Raw genomic sequence first — 22,032 nt, 5'->3', positions numbered from 1 at the left:
GGGGGCCTTGTGGAGGTCAGATGGCATCCCCTGCCCACTGTACACACTGCGGCTTTCAGGGATGCCCCACCCGCCTTTCTGGAGCCCCTAGGAAGAACATGAGTGTGATGGCGGGAAAGATGGACAGGAAATGGGATGGGGAGGAAGTGAGAAACTGGCCCAGACACTCTACCCTGTACAACTAGAGAAAACACATGAGCCCAAGCCTGCCACCCCTACCCGCCCGCCCCCGCCCCGCACCGGTGCTCCAGGGCCAGGAGGGCACAGGGACGGCAGAACTGCACCCCTCTAGGAAGGCAGGGCACTGGAGGCGCTGGGAGCAAGGGTGGCAGAGTGGGCCAAGCTGGGGCTCTGATGGGGGAAGGGGTGGGGCTTCGGGGCACAGGCTCAGCTCTGGAGAGCAGGCCCCGCCCAGACAAAGCTGCAGACAAAGCTGCTGGTAAGCTTAGCCCACCCTCACTTGTTCGGGGCAAGGACGGGGACTGCTCCATCCCCAAACCCAACACACAAAGAGCATCGAAAAGAACCAGGCCACGTGATGCGGAGTCACTGGTCCTTCTGAATGGAAGACAGGAGATCCTGGGCCCTGACGGGGGATGTGACACTGAGGTGGAGAAGGACGGCAGAGAAACGGAGGGCTCCTGCAACAAGCACGTTCAACCCTTGTTCAACCCAGTGAGATTCTGGCACCCACGTGGGTTCCGAGTCTGACTAGGGAACCCCAAGGGTGGGTCCTTGCCTGGTATGTGGTTCCCAGCCCGGGAAGGCTGTGACTGAGGCCTCTGTAGGCAGCAAAGGAAGGGGGTATCTTATGCTCTAGCATTTCAGGGGGCTGGAGATGTGCTCGGCTTGACTTCAAAGTGTTAGGCTCTTCCTCGAGCTCCTCCAGCATGCCTGGGGAGAGCCGTAAGGAGAGGGTGTGGAGCAACTTCCCTTGCCCTGTAGGTAGTCCCTGAAGAGCCAGAGGAAGGTTCCATCTGTGTGTGAGGTTCGGGGAGCAGGGCATGGGGTGTGTGCAGGGCCTATGGCCACCAGACAGGCCAACAGCTTAGAGAAGTGGCTGAAAAGTGGCTGGCAGGAGAGACCAGACCCTCACGGCACAGGTACCTGGCTAGCAAAGAAATGCCCAATAATTCTGACGATCACTTCCTCATTTTCATCTGGCGTTTGGTCACGAGGCACGATGACTTCTGCACTGGTTAAATTCTGCAGTTCATTCACCTGGGAAGGGAGAGAGTGGGTTCAGGAGGAAGTGGGAGAGGAGAGTGCTGAAGGGAAGATTGGCTGGAGGCTCCTCTCCTTTCCTTCAGCCTAGGACGTGTCTGGGGCTTCCCAGCCCCTGGCCACACAGGGCCACGTTTGTTTGAGCCCTGGAGACTCACTGGGTGGCCCAGGGAGGGTCCAGCCCCCAACTGGAGCTCCTTCTGGGGCTGAATTCTTACTCTGGAATTCCCTTCAATGAATGCTCCCAGTGACCCAGGCTCCCCCGTCATCCAGGAAGGAACACCACTCCTGGACATGCTCTCCTGGGTGTCAGTCATCAGCCAATATCCCCCCACTCTCAGTCTCTCAGACTCACCAAAATGAATTTTCTAATCATGCACTGCTCTGAGCCTGGCTCTTCGTTTCCATCCCTGCCTCTGCTCTTCCTTCCGCTGCTTCTACCTTTGGATCATCACCTTATCTCCCTGCTGCTCTAGTTCTGTGTTGGCCCTCCTCCAGGAAGCCTCCAGCTGGTGCTGCTCCCCCATCACCTGTGGCCCACTTCCTGCTCTCCGGTGCTCCTCTCCAGCCTCAACAAGCCTGCACTATGTGGGGCTCAGCCTGGGCCCCGGCCCCCAGGGTGCCGAACACACAGGTGGGGGCACCAAGTGCTCCCTGGACAGCGGACAGCCGGGGGGTGGGGTGCACAGAATTCAGTGACTCGTTCCCAAATGACCATACTCGGGATCCAAGGGCTCAGGATGTGAATCCCCCATGGGCCATTAGCTCTCCTGCCTACCGCAGTCTAGCTTGTCTAGAGCCCGTGTGTGCCATCGGATGCTGATCACGTTCCTGGATGTGGGGATGATCTGTAAGCCTTTTGGCTTTATGCTTTTGTATAGAGGTGACTCATTATACCCAGAACTTGGCTTTGAGTGCTTAGCAAGAGTTTCTGTGTAAAGAAAACAGCAGGCACCTGCAGGCACACACACGCAGGACTCCAGAGATCCCCCGAATTCCTACCACTCAACAGGCCACTCTGGTAGTGTGCACAGGCTCTGTGAGGACTTCTTGGGGGTCAGAGCCCTGCCATGTACGTAAGTCGTGTTCTAGAACACACCTGCGTCTGATGGACTCTATGCTCATTCCTACACGCTTCACAGATCATTCTCAGGCACTTTTATAAATTCTTTGTGCTACTGCCACCTTCAGGTTGAAAACCTTTTTAAAATTTTTTCTTTTTTTAAGTATTTCCTCCTCACCCACCACCTGATGGCTAAACTAGCTCCCCAGACACAGATGGGCAAGTTGGGGAAATAGCCAGGACACAGAATCTGCCAGTGGGAGAGATTGAAATGTCAGAGGAGAGTGTAGGACAACCAACCCTGCCTGCCTCTGAGCGTGACTTTAGAGCAGACAACCTTCAGCCCAGTGGGTATCCTCTGAATGGATTCTGTTCCCTAGTACTTTCCTGCTGCTGTGTGTGAGTTTAAAGGGGGCAGGAGGCAGCCTCCTGGTCTTCAGGGAGTCGGGATCTTCATTTTCCAGCATGTGGCCGAGATGCTGGGTTTCTGCATACAGAACCCTGGTGGTTTTGGTGGCCTGGCTCAGCTCCCAGGACTTGGGGCCCTCAGCCCCAGAGTAATGTCCCCGAAGAGCTGACAGAAGTCCGAGGGAAGTCAGGTGAGGCTGGGCAGGGAATGAGCCAGGAGACGAAGCCAGCTCGCAGCACACTTACGGTTTTGCCGCCCTTGCCAATCACCCGGCCAGCTGTAGAAGAGGGCACTCTGATGTGGGCTTCCAGCTTCACCTCTTCTTTGGGGTTAAAGAAGTTTTCTTCTTTCAGTTTCCCAAAGATCCGCCCCTGGGCCTGAGAGAGCAAGGAGGGATGGGTGACTCTCGGCTGCCAGAAATGGCCAGCGTGGGCCTGGTGCACCCCCAGCCCCAAACACCACAGGGCCAGACCCGGGGCAGCTGTGAGCCTGTGTCACTCCTCCAGAGACCCAGCAGGGCGCTGCTCTGGCCACACTGCAGGGCCGCACATGACTGCCCCCGCTAGGAAGTGCTGGGTGTGGGGTTGGGGTGGAGGCGACCGGGTCTGAGTTCCATTGCTGCCCTAGCGCCCACAGCCCGGTGTGTGACATTCCTCACTCCCTCGCCCCACACAGTAAGTCTAGACTTCAAGTCACTGAAGGCTGGAGGCGAGGCGGCTGGGGACACAGCTGCTCGCCGATGTCTTAGCTCCAGAGCCAGTGCAGCTAGGAGCATATGTACGTTTTTTTTAAACTGAAAAACTGAGATATAGCTTATATAACCTAACATTCATCATTTAAAGTGTCCACTCCAGGAGTTTCGGTGTATCCACTATATCAGGCAATCGTCCCTACTACCCAGGACACGTCCATGCCAGCAGGCAGCCGCCACCCTACTGTCTGTCCCTGTGGATGGGCCTTTTCCCGACATTTCAGATGAGGGGACTCCTATAACACGTGGCCTTGTGCTTCCGTCTTCTTTCGCCGCACGCGGGGTCTTCTAGGCTCACCCACACTGCGGCACACATCAGAATTTCGCTTTTTATGGCTAATGTCCTACGAAGTGGATATACCAAGTTTTGTTTATCTGCTCAGGAGTCGAGGAGTTACTGTTCTAAAATGTTTCCACATGTGTTAATGTTTGTTCTCAGATCTAAATATTTTTAATGATAAGGACTATATTTTCATAAATACGCTTCTTTCAGAAAACTCAATTTATAAATTTCTTAGGGGAGAAAAAAGGGCCAAAACAAAATGCACCCCCACCAAACAACTCCCAACAAACTTCTGCGTCCCCTTACACCCATGGCTTTTGCCCCCAGGGCTGGGAGGGTGTAAGTGACTCAGTGATTCTGACATCCCCTGTCCTCAGAACCACGGCTCAGGGGTCAGAGGCACCCCAGAGTGGGTGCCATCTGAACTGGGTCCCCACAATCTACTTCTCCATAGAAGAGTAGGGAAGGAGGACTCCAAGCAGAGGGGACAGCCGGGGGTAGGCAAGACAGGGTAAGTCTGAGAGGAGCGAGCAGCAGCAGGAAGGCCAGTGGAGGCGAGGCCTGCCAAAGACAGTCTTACACATGCCTCTGAGGTGGCTGCCACCCGCTTAAGGCCCTTGGCTACTGCAGGCTGAGGGGACCCTTGGCACTGACCTTGAACTGGGCTTCAGGTGGGCCGGTGATGATGACCATCCTTTCGCTGACGTCTGGGCCTTCTGCTGGGGCAATCTGCAGTTTACAAGCAAGAGGAAAATGCTGCTGCCGGGCTGTGCTCCCCAGGCCCCTCTCTCGTCTGCGTGTGTGGTATGCACACTAGCAAGGGACTACTACTGCCTTTGCACCTGCTTCCACTCTGGGAAGCATGGCCGGGGTGGGGAAGGGTTGGGCAGTGGAAGGGCTAGGGCCAGCTCATCCATGGCACGGGAACTGAGTGTGACAGCTCCAGAGCAGGGGTTGAGGACACTCTGGTCCCAATGTCTGCTCTGCAAATCCCTCCCCTCCCTGGACTCTGTTTCCTCATCTGTGAAATCTGGAGGTGAACCCCGGCAAGCTCAATTCCTCCATTGGCGCTCACCGTTTGTGAGTTGGAGTCCTCTCGTAACACATCTTAAATGATAGACCAGGCAAGCACTTTTTGTTAGATCCGCATTACTGGCTCTTCTCTGCATAGCCTATCTTGTTCCAAAAACCATTAAGGTAGCTTTGGAAAGTAATACAGTGTAGCAAAACTAAAGGCAAAGTAAAAGAGTAAAAAGTACACCAGACATTGAGAAATGAGCCAGGAGCGAGGTCAGCACATGAATGCATCTCGTGCCGTCCCGTGTACCTGCCTCAGGTGAGCCGCAGACTCAGTTGCAAGCTTACCAAGAGCAAAATAAAAAAAAAAAAGAAACCTCATTTACAGGGTCACAGTGTTCCTAAAGCCAAAGAAGCAGTGGCTCAGGAGACGTCCCATCCTGAGCCGGAGCCTGGAGGAGTTGTCCACAGTTGATGTAATTCACTACGATCTGCGGCGCCTCTGACGTGGGCTCCCCCAGAAGACCCTGACCTCCACCTCCACCATGGCCAAGGCCAGGCTGCATCCGCTGAATCCCTGAGCCTCAGGGCGCTCAGCTCTACAGGGACGACACGTCCAAGGTGTGCTCTGACCTGCGTCTGGCTCTGGGATCAGGGCATCTTCAAAGAGGGCTGTGACTGACACTCTGTGGCACGAGGATGAACAAGAGGCCCAGGTCTCCAAGCCCCGCGCTCCTTGGGAGGATTTGCTCTCGTGTGGGCAGACGACCTGCTAGCTCCGGCGGCACAAGGGCAGCAGCTGCAGCCGAAAAGTGAAGATCACATGTCCCCAGAGGACTGGAGCCCGCCAGCAGGCCCCACACAGGCTGGCCCCCGAGACCACTGGCGGGAACACCTGCCTCTACTTCTTGATCCACAGTTGGTATTAAGTCTGGTCCTTATCTCAAAGAGGAATGAAACAAGTGAGACAGGAGCATGGCCATGGTGGGTCTGGCTCTTACGCACCCAAATCGGGAAGGGCTGCCAGGCCAATTCACGCTTCCTGCTGACCAAAACTGGTCTGCCGTCACTGTGTGCCTCCCAGGAACTCCCGGCTGCCTATCTCTGATTTGGAAGTAAACAGCCCATCTCTCCACTGATTCCACCACCCAGACCTGAAGTCTCAGAGCTACTCGTGGGCTCCTGCGGTTCTGCAATGACATTCTGCTGGCAAACTCCTGTGATGGCGCTGGGAAGGAGGATGACGTCTTATGACTGAAGCAAAGGGGACCCAGAGGTGAGGTGCCTGTCCAGATCCCAGGGTAAGCAGGGCCCGACACAAGGCTCAGGAGGTCCGTGTGGCATTCTGCAGGGGAGGCGAGCGACAGGAGCCCAGCGTCAAAGCCTCTCTAGGTTGCCCACGCCCTGCCGGCACCTAGCTCCCACAAGGAGTGCACAGTTCTCTCCCTGCCTCCCTGCAGCCATGGAGGACTGGCAGAGCAGGAAGGGGCGGTGGTTTGTTCTTCGGTGCGATATGCTCTGTTTTGCTTTAAAGAAAATGCATTCAGAGTCCTGCTGAACAAAAACCAGACTGATTTTTTAAAAGTAGGAAATCTCTCCCACAAAGAATTGGCTTGCCTGGTTATCTCTCTGTCTCTGCTATGGGGAGAGGCCGGGGCCAATGAGGAGCGGGGCGCTGGGGAAGCAGCCTGCTGGTGCAGCAGCAGGGACGACTGCAGAGCCCATTGTGCCCCCTGGTTCTGCCCTGCGGTCTCCGCCCATCACAGAGGTCATGAGCAATGTGACACACAGTCATTCAGCCTTCCCAGGATGGGGAAGGGTGCTGGGCATACCGTGAGGCAACGCCCGACAGAGTGCTGCTCTCTCTCCTACTTTCCCTGAGGCCTGCAGGGCATGATTCTGGTGGAGCACCCGGGCTGCTGCGGTAGAAAAAACACTGGGCCAGAACTGGGTCACCCGGTCAAACGTCGGATCTCACATTTTTCGCCTTTGCGGCCTTCAACAGTCGGTGCAAGACCCTGGGCCCGGTTCCTCATGGGCATCAGTAAGTGGAGTTACTGCCGCAGCCGGCCCCAGCAGGTGCTCAGTATCCTCAAGGTCAGCACTGCCGATGGGCTCCAGCTGGTCCTGCCACTGGTGTGCCTCCGCCCGGCCCCAGAGCCTCCCGAAGTCCCACTCTTCTTGAGGGACCGGAGGGGGGGGGCGGGGGGGGGGAAGAGGCATGTGATGTCATCCCTCAAGCCCCCCGTGGTTGAAATTGTCTTGTTCTGGCTCCACGGCCTCTCAGGCCCCAGGACTGGATACCAGGAAGGGTCCCAGGGACAGCCAGCCCCGTGGGCTTTCCTGCTGTACCTGTCCCGCCACAGCTGTCCGTCTCGGGCTGGGGTTCCCCGGCAACAAGCCTGCTGGGAGCACCTTGCCCGTCACTGGGTGCAGCGCTTCGGGCCGCCGCGCCTCAGGGCTCCCACCGGGTCTCCGTGCTTTGCAGATAACAGAGGGGAAATGCTTTACCTACGTGAAACTCTCTGATGGTCTCACGGCAGTCCTTGACTCAGAACGTTTTGGTTTTGCCTTTTCTGCAGCACACTCGCTGTGGGAGAAATTTCAGCTCTTCTTGAGGAGAAAATGCAAGCATTCTTTCTCTCCAAGTCATGAGACTTCTCGTTTGGAATTCCGGGTTGTCCCATGGTAGCAAATTACTTTACGTAACAACGGAAACTCTGTTTTCAAAAGTGTTTCATGAGGCTTGGGACGTGCTCAGCATTCTGCCTGTGAGTCAGAGCCGATAGCCGGGCTTGGAGCAGGACCAGGGTCGAAGAATCCTTCCCTTTCAGCATCTGGGACGCTTCTTCACAGGGCGCTTGAAGGGGCAGGATATGGGCACGGCACAGCCACTGCCAGGCCGGCACTCGCGACCCTTCCCAGAAATCAAGGGGCCTTCCGTCCTGAGCTGCTGCGTTCAGTCCCAGGGCTGCCCACCCGGCTGTGTCCCCAGCTCTGGTTATCTACAGCATTAGTGCTTTCCAAAGTGTGTTTCACACAAACTTTTCTTGAGGGTCAAGGATTTGTGAAGCAGAGGCTAATTAAAGTGTCAAAGCTCTGATAAGGGCGAAGTGTGAGTGATGCTCTACTGGCAGCTGCCCCTTGGCTCGAGAAAGCCCTCAGCCTGTCTTTGCTTTGTGTTCTTGAGAAAAGGGCTGTGTTAGCCCAAAGAGGACCGGGTTGGCTTAGGTGGTGCTAATATTTTTTCTAATTCAGTTATCAGTTGAATAAGAAGGGAATGGATGGGAGAGGTAAAGAGGAGAGCCAATGGGATTAATCCTGGAGGCAAAGTTGCCAGACCCCGTGGGCCCCTGTCCCTGGCATCAGCACTGGCCAGGAGCCTCAGAAGGAACAAGGAACACAGGGTGGGGGCTGGTGATGGAAGAGGGTGGCCGTCGAGAGCAGCTTTACCTTGATGGAGGCCCCAGCGAACCTGGCCAGCTGTTTAATGTGCGCCCCCTTCTTCCCGATGATGGCACCTACAGCCTGGGTTGGGATGAAGAGATTCACGGTCTCCTGCTCTGGATACTGGAAGGGCAACACAAGACGAGACGTCATTCCCACTGGGATGGCTCCTTCAGGCACTCAGCAGCTAACCGAGCATCTACCACAAGCCATCTGCTGTGAAGGCCCCGATGCCCAAGGAATTGGCCAAAATGGCGCCCGGGGCTCTCTGCGGTCTAGGGCTCTGCGGGTGTGAGGCCTACGGAATGAACCTAACTAACCACAGTGCACCTGAGTGACAGTCAAAATGGAAAGTCCTCTTGAGCAGCTCGGACGCTGCTGACAGAAAGCAGTCTGCTCACAGGTTTTTTTGTCACATACAAATGGGATGTGCACTGCTCCTGTGTCTTTATCCAAGAAATTAAGACCGTGACTAAATATAGCTGGCCTGAGCACGGGCTCCTGAGGCCCTCTGTTAGAAGGAATGGGAAACCACTCAGCACCTGGGAGCCACAGCGGTATTTACATGAGCATGGCATCGCGTTCAAAAGAAGATAAGTAAACCCACTCTGCCCAGGCTGCATGGTGACAGCCCAGAGAGCCATGGGCCAGACCACCAGGGGTCCTTGCTCTAAGGGTCCTTGCCAAACACATGACTCCGTGTCAGACTTTGTTCAAAGACGTTTGGAAACTCTGTTCTTGAGCTCAACACTGCCTCCTGACCTGCCCTCCTGATCATTCACACGTATAGTCTCCTGCCACCCACGGCTGCGGAGCCTCTGCAGGACTGCTGAAAAGGACAGCACCAGCACTTTGAGGAACCTTGAGGGCCTAGATGCTGGGGTAGTTTGGTGTGCTCCTACCCTGTGATGTGTCACTCCTAGGGTGACTGGAAAGCACCGGGCCCAGCACTCACATTGAGAGCATTTGCTGATCAGTTGGCCAAGGACTCTGCAGTGCCCGCCACAGGACAGGGAAGAATGTCAGATGGGGCGGACCCGAGAGGACACTTACGGAGTGGTGATGTGGGAACGGGCCAAACTGGTGAGGGGGGTACAAGCTGGAGAAGTATCCGGAGTGGGTCTGCAGCATGAAAGAAACGGTCAGTCAGCACGTGCCCACCGGGACATGCCCCACTCTCAGAGAGGCGAGATTCCCACACATGGCACAGGCTCCTTGCACCATCACCTGGCCCCGCTGTCACATCTGCATCTGTCCCCTGGCTCAGATCTCTGCTGCACTTTTCCCGCTGGAGCACTGAATGCCAGGCTGAATTTATCACGGCTCAGCTGTGCCACAAATTAGGCCCCTAGGAACTTACCGCCATGGAGGAGAGGGCACACGCACACTCCTTTAACCTGCTCTCCCTCAGGCAGGCAGGCCCCGTGGCTGCTATTTTTTGGGAAACCATGAACTGGGGGCTACAAAGCACAGAGACTGTGGCTCAGTATCTGGAGTTATGCATTCCCATCAAATGTGCTCCTGGGAAGCTGGGTCCGTGAGCTCCCTCAGAGAATTTCAGAAGGAATGACGAGATTGAGAATGGAGGAAATGAGAAAGGGATTGGGAGAGGAGGGAAAGAAAATGAGTTGAATAAACAGTACTGAGAGTGTGTGTGTGGGGTGGAGTACAGGAAGGTAGATATGGACAGAAAACAACAGAGCTATTAGGAAAGTAGGATTTAAAAAGTAGCTGCTGGGGCGCCTGGGTGGCTCAGTGGGTTGAGCCGCTGCCTTCGGCTCGGGTCATGATCTCGGGGTCCTGGGATCGAGTCCCGCATCGGGCTCTCTGCTTGGCGGGGAGCCTGCTTCTCTCTCCCTCCCTCTCTCTCTCTCTGCCTGCCTCTCCGTCTACTTGTGATCTCTCTGTCAAATAAATAAATAAAATCTTTAAAAAATAAAAATAAAAAAAAAATAAAAAGTAGCTGCTACTTACTGACTACCTACTGTGTACTAGGCATTATGCTGGATACTTTATTCACAGACTCTTAATTCTCACAATAGCCGCAAAAGACAGGAAGAGGTCTGATTTCATATATTCGTATGGGCAGGATGCTGACAGAATTAGCACGGTCCAGTTAGCGGTGCCTTACATAAATAAGGCCACATAAACACAGGCATGCCTGTTACAGGAAGGGAGGTTACCACGAAGCCAATGCCTGTGGGCCTGCCTTGCAGGATGACTTCCTAGGTTTCCGACACTAGTCAGACATGAAAGAGACTTCGAGTCCAGGGCCTAGCTTTCATCTGAGGGCCCCTGAACAAATCTCATGGCGTTTTTGGTCTCCCAGATCTCCAGTTGCACTCTTAGTTCCAAATCACAACTTTGCCTTACCACTCACTAGGGGCAAAATGAAACAGTCCCCCCTTTCTGAGCCTGGAGAGTGGACTTCTGGCCTCGGGGAGGGGGGTTGGAGAGCAGGTGTGGACACCAGGGAAGCTTCCCCCAGGGGGTGCCCTAGGGAAGGTTTGCCATGCTGTAGGGAGGGCAAACTCTCAGGCTTTGCAAAGAGGCTGCAGTGACACCTTACACCCACAAGAGGGTGCTCTGAGACCAGCTCCTGGCACTCTCCACATCAGACAGGAAGTCCGGTTGAAGAAGGCTTTCTGGGTCCTGCCTCTTCCTCAAAGAGCAGTCGGCTCCAGACCCTTTGCACAGGTGCCTGTCCTGAGGGGAGAATTCCTGTGGCTTTCTGCTCAAAGCGCTGCCTTGGGGAAAGGATGCTTCCCTTCCTCCTGCAGGAGGCCTCAGCACAGCAACGATTCCTTTCAACTGATATTTGCCTTTCCCCAAAATTCACGAGACCAAGAGTAGACCACCCACAGTGTGGCTCCTATTCTGGGTTCAAATACTCCCAACATAAACACTGTATCCAATGTAGATCTACCCCTTGGGTTAGGGGAGAGAATTAGCTGTAAAAGGGTAAGAAGGACGAATTCCCCACTCTCCTTGTATTCATGAGTTATTATAGCAGGAAAACTGTTGGGGTGGGGAAACCCTAGACTCAGCAGCCAGGAGCTCGTTTCTAGCGGAGCTCCTGGTTTTGCGCACAGAAGTCGGTTTTTGGAGTCTGAATAGTTCCGAGACCGGAGTCTGAATCACCAACTCTACATAAGCTGGAATAATTTATCCAACCCTTCTGAGCCTCATCCACAAAGAGACTAAAAAAGCATCACCTAGATCTTCTAGAAATTAGATCTTCCAATATTGTTGCAAGGGTTCCTTCGATCACTCATTCACTCATGAGAAAAATATCTGAGCACCCAACCTCCTACAAAGCAGTGTTCTAGGTGCTGGGGACACAGCCATTAAGACAGAGCGGCCACTGCCACCACTGACGTTCTATGGGGGAGGCAGACAAGTGTGCAAGAAGGGAACAAACAGGACAGCGTGCGGAAGGGAAGCAGCAGAGACGAAGGGTGCGAGGGCAGCCTTGGGAGGCTCCAGGGAGACCCCTGCAGGAGGGCATCTCTGAGCTGGGACCCATGGAGACCACAGCACCGGATGCAAGGCCCTGGGGAGGGAGCTGTCTAAGTAGGGCTCTTAGAGGTGCTGAGCTAGGAAAGGGGTTGGACTTTTGAAAAACAGAAAAGTATTGGATGGGATGGTAAAAACAAGTAAGAGAGTATGGCTGCAAACAACAGAGAGGTGGGCCGTTGGGAGATCAGGCAGGGTCTTGCGGGCCTTGGTGCCAAGGTGCATTAGACCCTAGGTACAACGGATGCCCCCGAAGGAGGCTACCTAGCATTCAGAGGTCACAGGAATGAACAGTCTGTCACTGGCTACTATATGGGCTGAATGAGGGGTGTTACGTGAGCATGGTTTATAATGAAATGCATGGCTCAGAGCTCACTCTGTTTCCCATCCCCCCAAGCTGAAATGGAGTCTACAATCTCAAATGTAAGGAGGTTTTTAAAACATGCTTTGTCACAATGATCAGAAAAATGATCTGCTGATGACTTGAATACATGTTTTCTCTCCTGGGAAAGCAGACTGTAGCCATCAGGTAAACCAAGGGCCCAGGGAGGTACGGAACCCCACCCCCAACTCAGCAGCTGGCCTCACTGTCTCAGTTTAAGAATTCCCACTTATTTTACAAAGGAGAAGCTACTTTACTTTTGAGTATTTGAGAAGCATCATGACGCTGGGGAGGGGGCGAGGGATGTCATAGGAAAGGTGACCTGTGCCAAGCATGCCCCAACTCCCTGCCAACAGAGGCAGCAAGGGGAGGGTGGGGTCATTATTACCCACTGGTTCATGTTATACTCTCTGTTTGAGGGAAATGGGCTGCTTGACTGTGCTGGGGTGTGAGCAGAGGAGTACATATCAAATGCATTTGTAAAAACTAAAAGGGAATTACAAATAGTTGGACCGGCTCTTCCTGGAAGAACTGTGGCACCCTTCGTTCCAAGCTGCCATGTATGACCAGTATCATGATGCCAGATTTAAGTAACACACTGAAGCATGAAGAAATTGGGGGGCAGGAAGAGGGAGGGGTAGGAAATGGGTAGTGGACAGGGTGGCGGTCAGGCATATGGATCATGTTCAAATACTGAAACAGCTTTAGTGAAGACAGAATGATGTCACATTGCAAAGACAGGAGACGCTCTCCCAAGGACCAGGGATGTGGCCGCGGGCCTGGCGGGGGGTGGGGGGGTGGGGGGGGAGCGGTGGACTTGGGCAGAGCTCTCCAAGTTTCTGAAGGTTCACCATTTTATCCCAGCTTCCAAAGGGCTTCCCTGCAATGGCTGCTTACCCACCTCTGTGTTCTCATGGGACAACCTCAGGAACTGATGGAAACTAGAAATTGTTAAGCTAGCCAGAGGCAGAGCCAAGATCTGAGCACAGATCTGTGTCTGACGCTGCAGCCCAAGGTCTCAACCACTATACCCAAGGCTGCCCCCACCTAGAACACTGCGAATTCATGGGTTCAGGGGGGCCCATGACACATGTTATGGAAAAACTCCCCTAAGAATTCTAGTATGCCCTCTGTTGAGTTTATTTAAATATATGAATAGACAATTAAAATTCATTAGACAATATACAGAGAATCGGTGACATGAAAGAGGGGAGCAAAGAGGAGCAGGCAAACAAATGACCCCAGTGAATTAATTCATGAAAGAGAAAGAGGTTTTTTTCTTTTTAAAGTGTCTGATTTCTTTTTTTTTCTTCTTCTTTCTTTCTTTTTTCTTTTTCTTTTTTTTTTTTTTTAAAGATTTTACTTATTTGACAGAGAGGGCGCACATACATAGGAGCACAGGCAGGGGGAGCAGGAGAGGGAGAAGCAGGCTCCCTGTCAGTGTGGGCTTAATCCCAGAATGCTGGGATCATGACCTGAGCAGAGGGCAGACTGTGGCACCCTGGGGCCCTTTGATTTGACTTCTTAATTAGATTCAAGATGACAGTTCATTCACATGTAAGTAACTGCTTTGAGAAAAAAACAAGGAGGGGTCTACATTGATCTTGGAAAGTAAACACTCAACAAGGGCTGTATGTAACAGCAGAAAAGACCCTCCTGCAAAGCCCATCAGTGCCCCCTGGAAGATTAACCCACGCAAAACAAAAAGAAAGAAGCAGACATGAGGATAAATTAAAGATGTATGAGCCATAAAGTGGGAGTTCCAGAAGGAGAAAATGAAGTGGAGGGAGGGAGAGTAATACTACCACTAAGTACAGAAGCAAAAGATTTTCCTGAACCAAAGAAAAACCTGAATCTTGAGATCAAAAGGCTAAGATTCAGATTTCTGAATTCTAAGGGGGAAGGCAGAAATACTAAAAAAAAATAAAAAAAAATAAAAAAAAAAGGCAAAAACTCTAGAAGGAGAAAAAGCTATCTACAAAATAAGGAGAATCAGGCTGGTTAGCACACGAATCTGAAAAACAAAATACTGAAAGTACTGTTTTTAGAGTTCTAAAGGTACTAGGACTCTAGAATCTCTAGACAGCCTGTTGAACTTTCATTCATGTATGAGGGGGAAAAGGGCATTTTCAGATCTATAAAGTTTAGAAGTTATGCTACTTATGCACTATTCCTGAAAAAGGTTGTTTAAACAAGTATTCCTGAGAAACTAATAAAAAGCCCCAAGTAACTAAAAAAATGAGAGCATATGGAGCACAAGAAACCATCTGCAGTGAGCGAAGCAATCCGTTATACAGTGAACTCTGAACCGCAGATGATGAGGCTGTGTATTCACTAAGAAAGAAAGCTTAATAATTTGTAATAAAATTCCAGATTATTTCTAGAGTGAACTGACCAAAACACATTAAACAAACTTTGTTACAATAAAGAATTTGACAAAACCATCATCACAGCGGGAGACCAGCAAACTTCTCCCATCACGTATTAAATCATACGGATAAAAATAATTATATAGAGCACATGAGCCGCCAATGAGAAGCTTGTTTTCATAGCTATAAACACAACTCTGAGCCCATCAGAGAAGGTACATCTTTCCAATTGCTCATGAATTCAAAAACTGATCATGAGTGAGTGAGGTAAGGGCCACAAAAATCAGAAATTTTCTGTTGACACTGTCTGAATACAAAGTACAGGAAACAAATGCAAGATAACAAAAAAGAAACCATTAACTACTTAAAAGTTTAAAATAGATAAAGCCCTAGCAAATTTGATTAAGAAAACAGAGGGGCCCCGGCTGGCTCAGACCCTAGAACACGAGGCTCTGGATCTTGAAGTCATGAGTTCAAGCCCCATGTTGGGATCAGTGTTCACTTAAAAAAAAACAAAAACAAAACTTAAAAAAGAAAAGAAAAAAAGACAGAAAACACAAATATACGATGCTAGGAATTACACAAGTTTGGGGATTTAAAAGGCCAACAGTCCACTCTGTACAGGTTATGCCAACACATATGAAAATCAGATGAAATGAATACTTTTACGGGAAAATAAAAATCAACACAACTAAGTCAAAAACTTGTAAGAAACCAAAAGGTTTATAAATGAAACGGAGAAACAAAAGGTGATAGGCCCAGATGTTTCACAGATAGGTCTTATCAAGTCTTCAAGAAGTAGAAAACTCCTATATATTCTTTAATTTTCCCAAGCACATTAAAAGTTGGTCATCCTTCCAATTCATTCTTTGAGAAAAAAAATAATCATGCTGTTAAAGAGAGTATAAAACTACAGTAATTACAGTGTAGACAGAGAGATGAATGGAAGAGAGTCAGGAAGATGACTCGGTGGGAATTTAGTGTATGACAAAGCTAGAATTTCAAACTGAGTGATAAAACGGTCTATCACTCAAGCAATGTTTTTGGGAAATGTGGCTATTCATTTGGAAAGAAAATAAAGTTAGATCCTTTTGTCAAAGTATAAATCAAGATAAATTTCCTAAGGATTACAGATACAGATACAAATAACAATCCTCAAAAACCAATAAGAAAACATGGGAGAGTATTTTTATAGTCTTGGATGGGAGATTTTTTTCTTTAGCATGTCATCAAAGGCCAGAATCCACACAAACATCACTGATTTAACTACCTTACTTCTTAAAATTTCTACATGAATTCTGGTGAAAGGAAATCTGTGAGAATTTAAACTGCATACAGCCTTTGATACAATAAATCCATTCTTAGAGAATTTACTTTCAGATATACTCACACATTTGTGCAAAGACATAATGAAGACTATTCATTTTGACACTATGTGTAGTAGAGAAAATGTGGGAACAATACAAATGTCTAAAAATAGTGTGCTTGTTAGAAAAATTATAGTAAATTCATACAGTGGAATATTATGTGACTGTTAAAGAGAATTAAGTCTAACTATGAAAAAATGCCCATAATAAGTAAAAACAAACAAAAAACCTTGTAATTCTGTATGACATGATTGCATTTATAGTTTTGAATAATATGATTTTATCTATGCTGAGAAAACATTTCTAAAAAGTGTAAACTTAAAGGTGCTATACCTCTGGGGAGTGGTTGTTTGCTAAACTTTGGGTAAGATAAGGCAGGCCAAGGGAAATGTTTACATTTTACTTCATACAACAATTTGTTCAAAATATATCTATTTTAAATTATTATGGCACAAGACACCATGAGTAAGGCAAAGAAAAGTGACAAGCTGGTAGAAAATATGGACAACATGATGAACAGATAATATCCTTAATATGTAATCAGCTGTTACAAATTACTAACAAAAAGATGGAAAGTAAAGGTGATGACAATAGCAACTACATTTGCATAGAAATTATTACATGCAGGTTTTAACTTATTTAATCACCCTAACAACAACCCCTATGTTTACGATTACTACCCCCATCTTATAGGCCAGGGACATCAAGATGCAAAGGGGTTAAGTCACCTGCCCGAGGTTAAAAATAGCAAGTGGTAGTGCAGAGATGCAAATGCAGGCAGTCCAGCTCCAGAACCTGTACTGCGTGTCAAAAGGCTGATGGGCAAAGGATACAGAAAGACAGAGGGGGAAAATGGCCAATAAAAACTGCTGAGTCTCATAATAACAAAAGAAATGTGTATTCTATTTTATTTATTTATTTTTAAAGATTTTATTTATTTATTTGACAGAGAGAGAGATCACGAGTAGACAGAGTGGCAGGCAGAGAGAGAAGAGGAAGCAGGCTCCCTGCCCAGCAGAAAGCCTGACGTGGGGCTCAGTCCCAGGACCCTGAGATCATGATCTGACCTGAAGGCAGAGGCTTAACCCATTGAGCCATCCACGTGCCCCAGAAATGTGTATTTCAAAGTATCAGATTGTAAGGAATCATTACATGAGTAATAAGAGTATGGGAGGAAAAATCCCTCTGTCACACACTGGTGGGAAGGAAAAGCAGTATATCCTCCATGTATCAAAATCTACGTATTAGGCATCAACATTTATATATAACTATATATTATGTATAAAATGTATCCATTCTTAGGCTCAGAAATTCTATTTCAAGGAATTTATCCCAAAGAAATAAATGGAGAAAAGAACCAAGATGTATATATAAGGATTTCCACAGCAGCATGAAAAATCTGAGTATATATAAATATATGTAGTATATATTTAATTATATATACATAAACCCATACACATGCATACACTGGTTATTTCTATATTGAGAAAAAACATGCACTTTCCATATTTCTGCACTAGTTGCTTCTTAAATACTATGCATGTATTACTTTTATTAACCAGAAAATAAGAAAAATTAAGCTTTCAAACACACACACGTTTCCAGAATTTCAGAGGTCAGAGACCAACCTTGGCATGTGTAAGCCAGCTGTGAGGAGATACAGAGACTTCCTGACCTTTGGATGCCAAGAGCAAAAGTACTAGTTCTGTGATACATAAAAGCCAAGATGGACCCTAGAGTCTCCTGGAAATCTGAAAGCCTACGTGACAGGAGAATAATGTAAGTATTTAAAGCATGCCCAACACTCCCACCCTACCCTGTCCTTCTCAGACTCCACAAGTGTGGCTTTGGGGTCCTGTCCTAGGTCCTGAGCAGGCAGGTAGCGATGGCCACCTCCAGGCCCTGGCCTGCACTTTCACAGCTGCCCTAGGGAGCCATATTGTCACAGAGAGTCGGGGTGACTACATGCTCTGGATTAGAACCCAGTCTTAATCAATGGGATTGAGATCAGAAGTATATGGCTTTTAGCTTTATAAAGATGAGTGAAATCTGGGATGCCTGGGTGGCTCAGTTGGTTAAGTGTCTGCCTTGGGCTCAGGGGTCCTGGGATTGAGTCCTGCAGAAGGCTCCACCGTGCTCTCTCTCTCTGACAAATAAATAAATTTTAAAAATCTTAAAAAAAAAGTAAAAACTATTTGATGAAGAACAGGAACTATGTATTTTAGTAAAATGGTTATCTTCCTATTGTAGCAAAGATCTCAGCTGAAAGGAAGCTTTCCAACAGGCAAAACTTATTTTCAAGTTGAGAAAATATTCTGCTCTCACATGAGAGTTTCTCCCCTTGTTTCAGTACAGGGGTCTGTGAACTGTTTCTGTAAGGGGTCAAATACTTATTTTAGACTTTGCAGGTCACAGGTTTCCTACTGCATCTCTTCAATTCTGCCATCACAGCAAAAAAGCAAACAGACAATACATAACCAAAGGTCATGGCTGTGCTCCAATAAATTTTTTTTTTTTTTAAGATTTACTGATGGGCACCTCTGTCAGTTAAGTGTCTGCCTTCAGCACAGGCCATGATCTTGGGGTCCTGGGATGGAGCTCCATGTCTGGGGTCTCTGCTCAATGGAGAAGTCTGCTTCTCGCTCTGCCCCTCCCCATTGCTTGTGTGCACTCTCTCTCTCCCTCTGAATAAAAAATTCTTAAAAAATACATACGCATTATTTTTTAGGGACAGCAGGAGAGAGAGTTTGTGAGCAGGGGGAGGAACAGAGGGAGAGAATCTTCAAGCAGACTTCCTGCTGAGCAAGAGCCCAATGCAGGGCTTGATCTCATGACCCTGAGATCATGACGTGAGCCAAACCAAGAGTTGGAGGCCCAAACTAGGGAGCCATCCAGGTGCCCCTCAATAAAATTTTATTTACAAAAATAAGTGGTAGGCAAGTCTGGCCCCTGAGCCAAATCTTAAAATAAGGGCTTCCTGACCCCCTGATCTCAGATTACCAATATTAGAAGTGGCCTATTTTACTATACTTTCCTTCCACTATTTATGTTTATCTCAACTTCGGTTCTGAGGTTATCTTCTGTAAGCAGTAGATGCAGACTTTCTCCTAAGAAATGAGATGTGTTCCAACACCACTGAAATGGACCAAGTTTGGTCATTCTCAAATCTCATAGCAAAGATGTGGGGAGGTACAGCTCTCAAAGCTGGTCTAGCTCCTTGGAGCAGCCACATGACTGTGACAGCCGCCACAATCCCTCCTGGCACACCCCAGCTCCCTCTTACCTGGCCCCCACCCCCACACACATGGCCCAATATTGGGCCCCATCCTTTAGTTTACGAGAAATGGATATTACTCCAAAGAAATTGTATGGAGGTTTAGAAATGACTCAGAAGATCGGTATATAAACAAGACTGCAGAATGTGTATATTCTTGTGACCAAAACTGTAGGTGCCAGTCATGTTTGTATTTTGCTGGCAGAAGAGCTTAATGGCTTCACCCTGTCTCTCTACAGATAACTCAAAGAGCTGCTAGGAATTCTCACTTTGCAGTGCCTACACCAGAGACCAGCTCAAGGAATGTTAGCTAAGGTAGTGTTCATCAACCTAATTCTTCCCATTAAAAAGTATAAAGGTTGGAGGAAAGAAAGTTTGCTTAAAAAATAAGCAATACATATAGAAAAGAATTAGGAGTGAAAAAAGATAAGCTGTCAAGTATCCTGAACCCAAATTTGACAATGTACTGATCTATAATGCTTGTAGATGGAAATGGAAGTAACACAAAACTCTTAACATTCACATTTCCCTTTTTATTCATTATGATTCAAGCAGTAAATACTTATTGAGAACCTACTAAATGCCAGGCATTGTGCTAAGTGTTCAGAAACAAACACTTTGTATTATTTTCTTTTAAAAACTCCCCATTAATAAAATATGATGCATTTGAGTTGTAGAAACAGGTGAGAAATATATATATTCGAGTTACCCAGGTACCCTATTGATAAATGAACAATAGCCATGAAGATTCTTATTTGAGCTAACCAATCCTTTTTTATAATAAAGAGGCTTCTAGTTAGTGAATTTGCAGCACTGCAGTTTCTTCCCTAGATATGGTATCTACTATGTTCAAGAGCACGCATTTAGAGGACGGTTTAATAATATTTCTCTGCCCGTTAGGAAGAAGTCCTAAGAAATGTTGGATTTATCCTCCAATCACTTGTGATTATGGCCTCCAAATTAAAGCTTTAGCTGTGATTCAACACAGCAGAGTAATGCTGCTGCCTGGGGGTGCCCAGAGCATGAGCAAACCTCTGGATGCTGAGCTACTTACAGCGAAAGGGTGGTAAGGGGGAGCGGGGGGAGCTCCTCGGGGCCCTGCTGGTGGAGGCAGCATGGATAGTCCTGTTGAAAAGATGCCAAGTGCGCTGAGGTTCAACCCCGGGATCAGATTGGCTTGTTGCTGGGAACAGAAATGGAGAAAAAGATGAGGGGAGGAGAGCAGAGAGGCCCAGCTTGCCTGGGTCAACCTCCATTTCTTGGCTGGTTGGCACCAGTGCCTCCTGGTGAGGTCTGCCCTGGCCTCATGGACCACCCTGCTGCTGGGGTGGGCTCTCCAAACCTCAAGATCGCCATGGCATTCCTTCAAAGCTTCTCCGAGAATGTCTACACATCGTCACACAGCCAGCCAGGCTCCTCGGGGGACTCAGGCCCCCACACCCTCTTTCCTGCTCACCCCTCAGCCGCCCCCTGCCCAGCCTACTCCTCTCGAACCCTGGGCCCCTGTAGACATTAGCCATTGTGTAAGTAATGTGCTTCTCTTCCCGGTCACGGGGGCTCAGTCCTGCCTTTCATGAGGGTCCCACCTGAGCTCAGATGTCCCCTCAGACAGGAAACCCTTCTATGTGCCCCCACCAACATTCCTGTTTCCTTCAAATAGGATTTGAAGGATCAGTCACACGGATTTGCACCGCCTGAGTGGCTGCCTCTCCCTCTTAGACGTAATTTCCTTGTGGATGGAGACCGTATCACTCAGTGTTGTGTGCTCAGTGCCTGGTACATAGTAAGTACTCAATAAATACTTGTGGAATTAATATGTTTAAAATATATTGGGTTAATAGGTTTTCCAACCTATCCAGAGAAATATCAGACCTTTCAATAGGATACCGCATATGTAAACTACATTCTCCAGGTTCAGGATGGTTCACAACTTCAAATTTTTCACCGTTTGGTTGCCAGTGTTGTCATCCTCTCATTTTGCTCATTTCCCATTAATACACAGGGATACCCACCTAGGCTGAGATGAGTTTGAACTGCACAGCCCTTCTGAAGCAGAGGGATGTCATCACCTGGCCTGGGTCCTCCCTGCTCCCACCTTTGTCTCCCTGAACACTAAGCAGCTAGCATTTTCAGTTTTCTTATCTGTGAATGGGGTCACCTATTATCTTGCCTTCTCTTAGGATGTCTGGAGTAGGAAAGCCGAGATCTTTAACCTTGACCTCATCTGATACCTAAGATCCAGTAGTTTTGTTATCCATCTATCAACACATGACCTTGGTGCAGACATGGGTGAGTCTAAGTGGTATGCTTAAGTGGAGGTATGGGGAGCACACAGACCCTTCTGTAGCTTTTCTTGGTGCTCACAGAAGAGATGTTTATCGTATGATGTCAAGAGCCCAAAAGAAGAAAATGAGATCATCTGAGGCTATTTCCACAGACAAATACAAAAAGGAGGCGACAGTGCAATCTTGTCCTCGTCATGTTTCACAGTTATCATGCGATGTGGGCTGCTACTGGGGGTGGGCGGTTGGGGTGAGGTGGGAGCAGTGCTCTGACCTGAGAAGGAGGGTCCTTAGAAAGAGCTACACTGATAGCACTGGGTTTGGCCTACAAAGCTCTTGGTCAATATTTACTCCTCTGTGAAATATTATCAGGTCTGGGATTTGCTTCAAAGTCATTCAAGAAGGGTGGGAAAGCAGATGGAGGTCCAGATGAAACAAAACAAGCTGTGAGCTGATAACTGTTCAAGTAGGATTATAGGTATATGAGGATTTATTGCAGTATTTTATGTTTTATAATTTATTATAAATTTATATATATAATATATAAATATATTTTATATATATATATAAATATATAAAATATATATATTTATATATTATACATAATATTTATATATATTAATAAATAAATAATTATAAAATAATAGA

At 48.4% G+C, this 22,032-nt stretch overlaps 1 protein-coding gene across 6 annotated transcripts in view; it reads right to left on the bottom strand.

Moving 5' to 3' along the window:
- LOC111149590 (insulin like growth factor 2 mRNA binding protein 2) overlaps positions 1-22,032 on the bottom strand; it is a 162,251-nt gene that overhangs the window by 1,614 nt on the left and 138,605 nt on the right. For 2 of the 6 annotated variants that reach the window (XM_022506716.1, XM_022506726.1), the window contains exons 10-15: positions 20,157-20,285; positions 9,248-9,316; positions 8,201-8,317; positions 4,385-4,459; positions 2,942-3,073; positions 1,108-1,221 (exon numbers count right to left, since the gene is read on the bottom strand). In XM_022506716.1, coding sequence (XP_022362424.1) covers positions 1,108-1,221; positions 2,942-3,073; positions 4,385-4,459; positions 8,201-8,317; positions 9,248-9,316; positions 20,157-20,285 — 636 coding nt within the window. Of the gene's footprint in view, positions 1-1,107; positions 1,222-2,941; positions 3,074-4,384; positions 4,460-8,200; positions 8,318-9,247; positions 9,317-9,591; positions 9,595-20,156; positions 20,286-22,032 lie in introns of all 6 variants that reach the window. The other 4 variants (XM_022506744.1, XM_022506763.1, XM_022506752.1 and 1 more) reach the window with 3 other exon arrangements.

The sequence above is a fragment of the Enhydra lutris genome, unplaced genomic scaffold (genome assembly GCF_002288905.1).
Source record: "Enhydra lutris kenyoni isolate GAN:26980312 unplaced genomic scaffold, ASM228890v2 scaffoldscaffold2, whole genome shotgun sequence".
Classification (NCBI taxonomy): domain Eukaryota; kingdom Metazoa; phylum Chordata; class Mammalia; order Carnivora; family Mustelidae; genus Enhydra; species Enhydra lutris.
The sequence above is the reverse complement of the archived record's forward strand: the minus strand, read 5'-3'. Positions and strand labels throughout refer to the sequence as shown.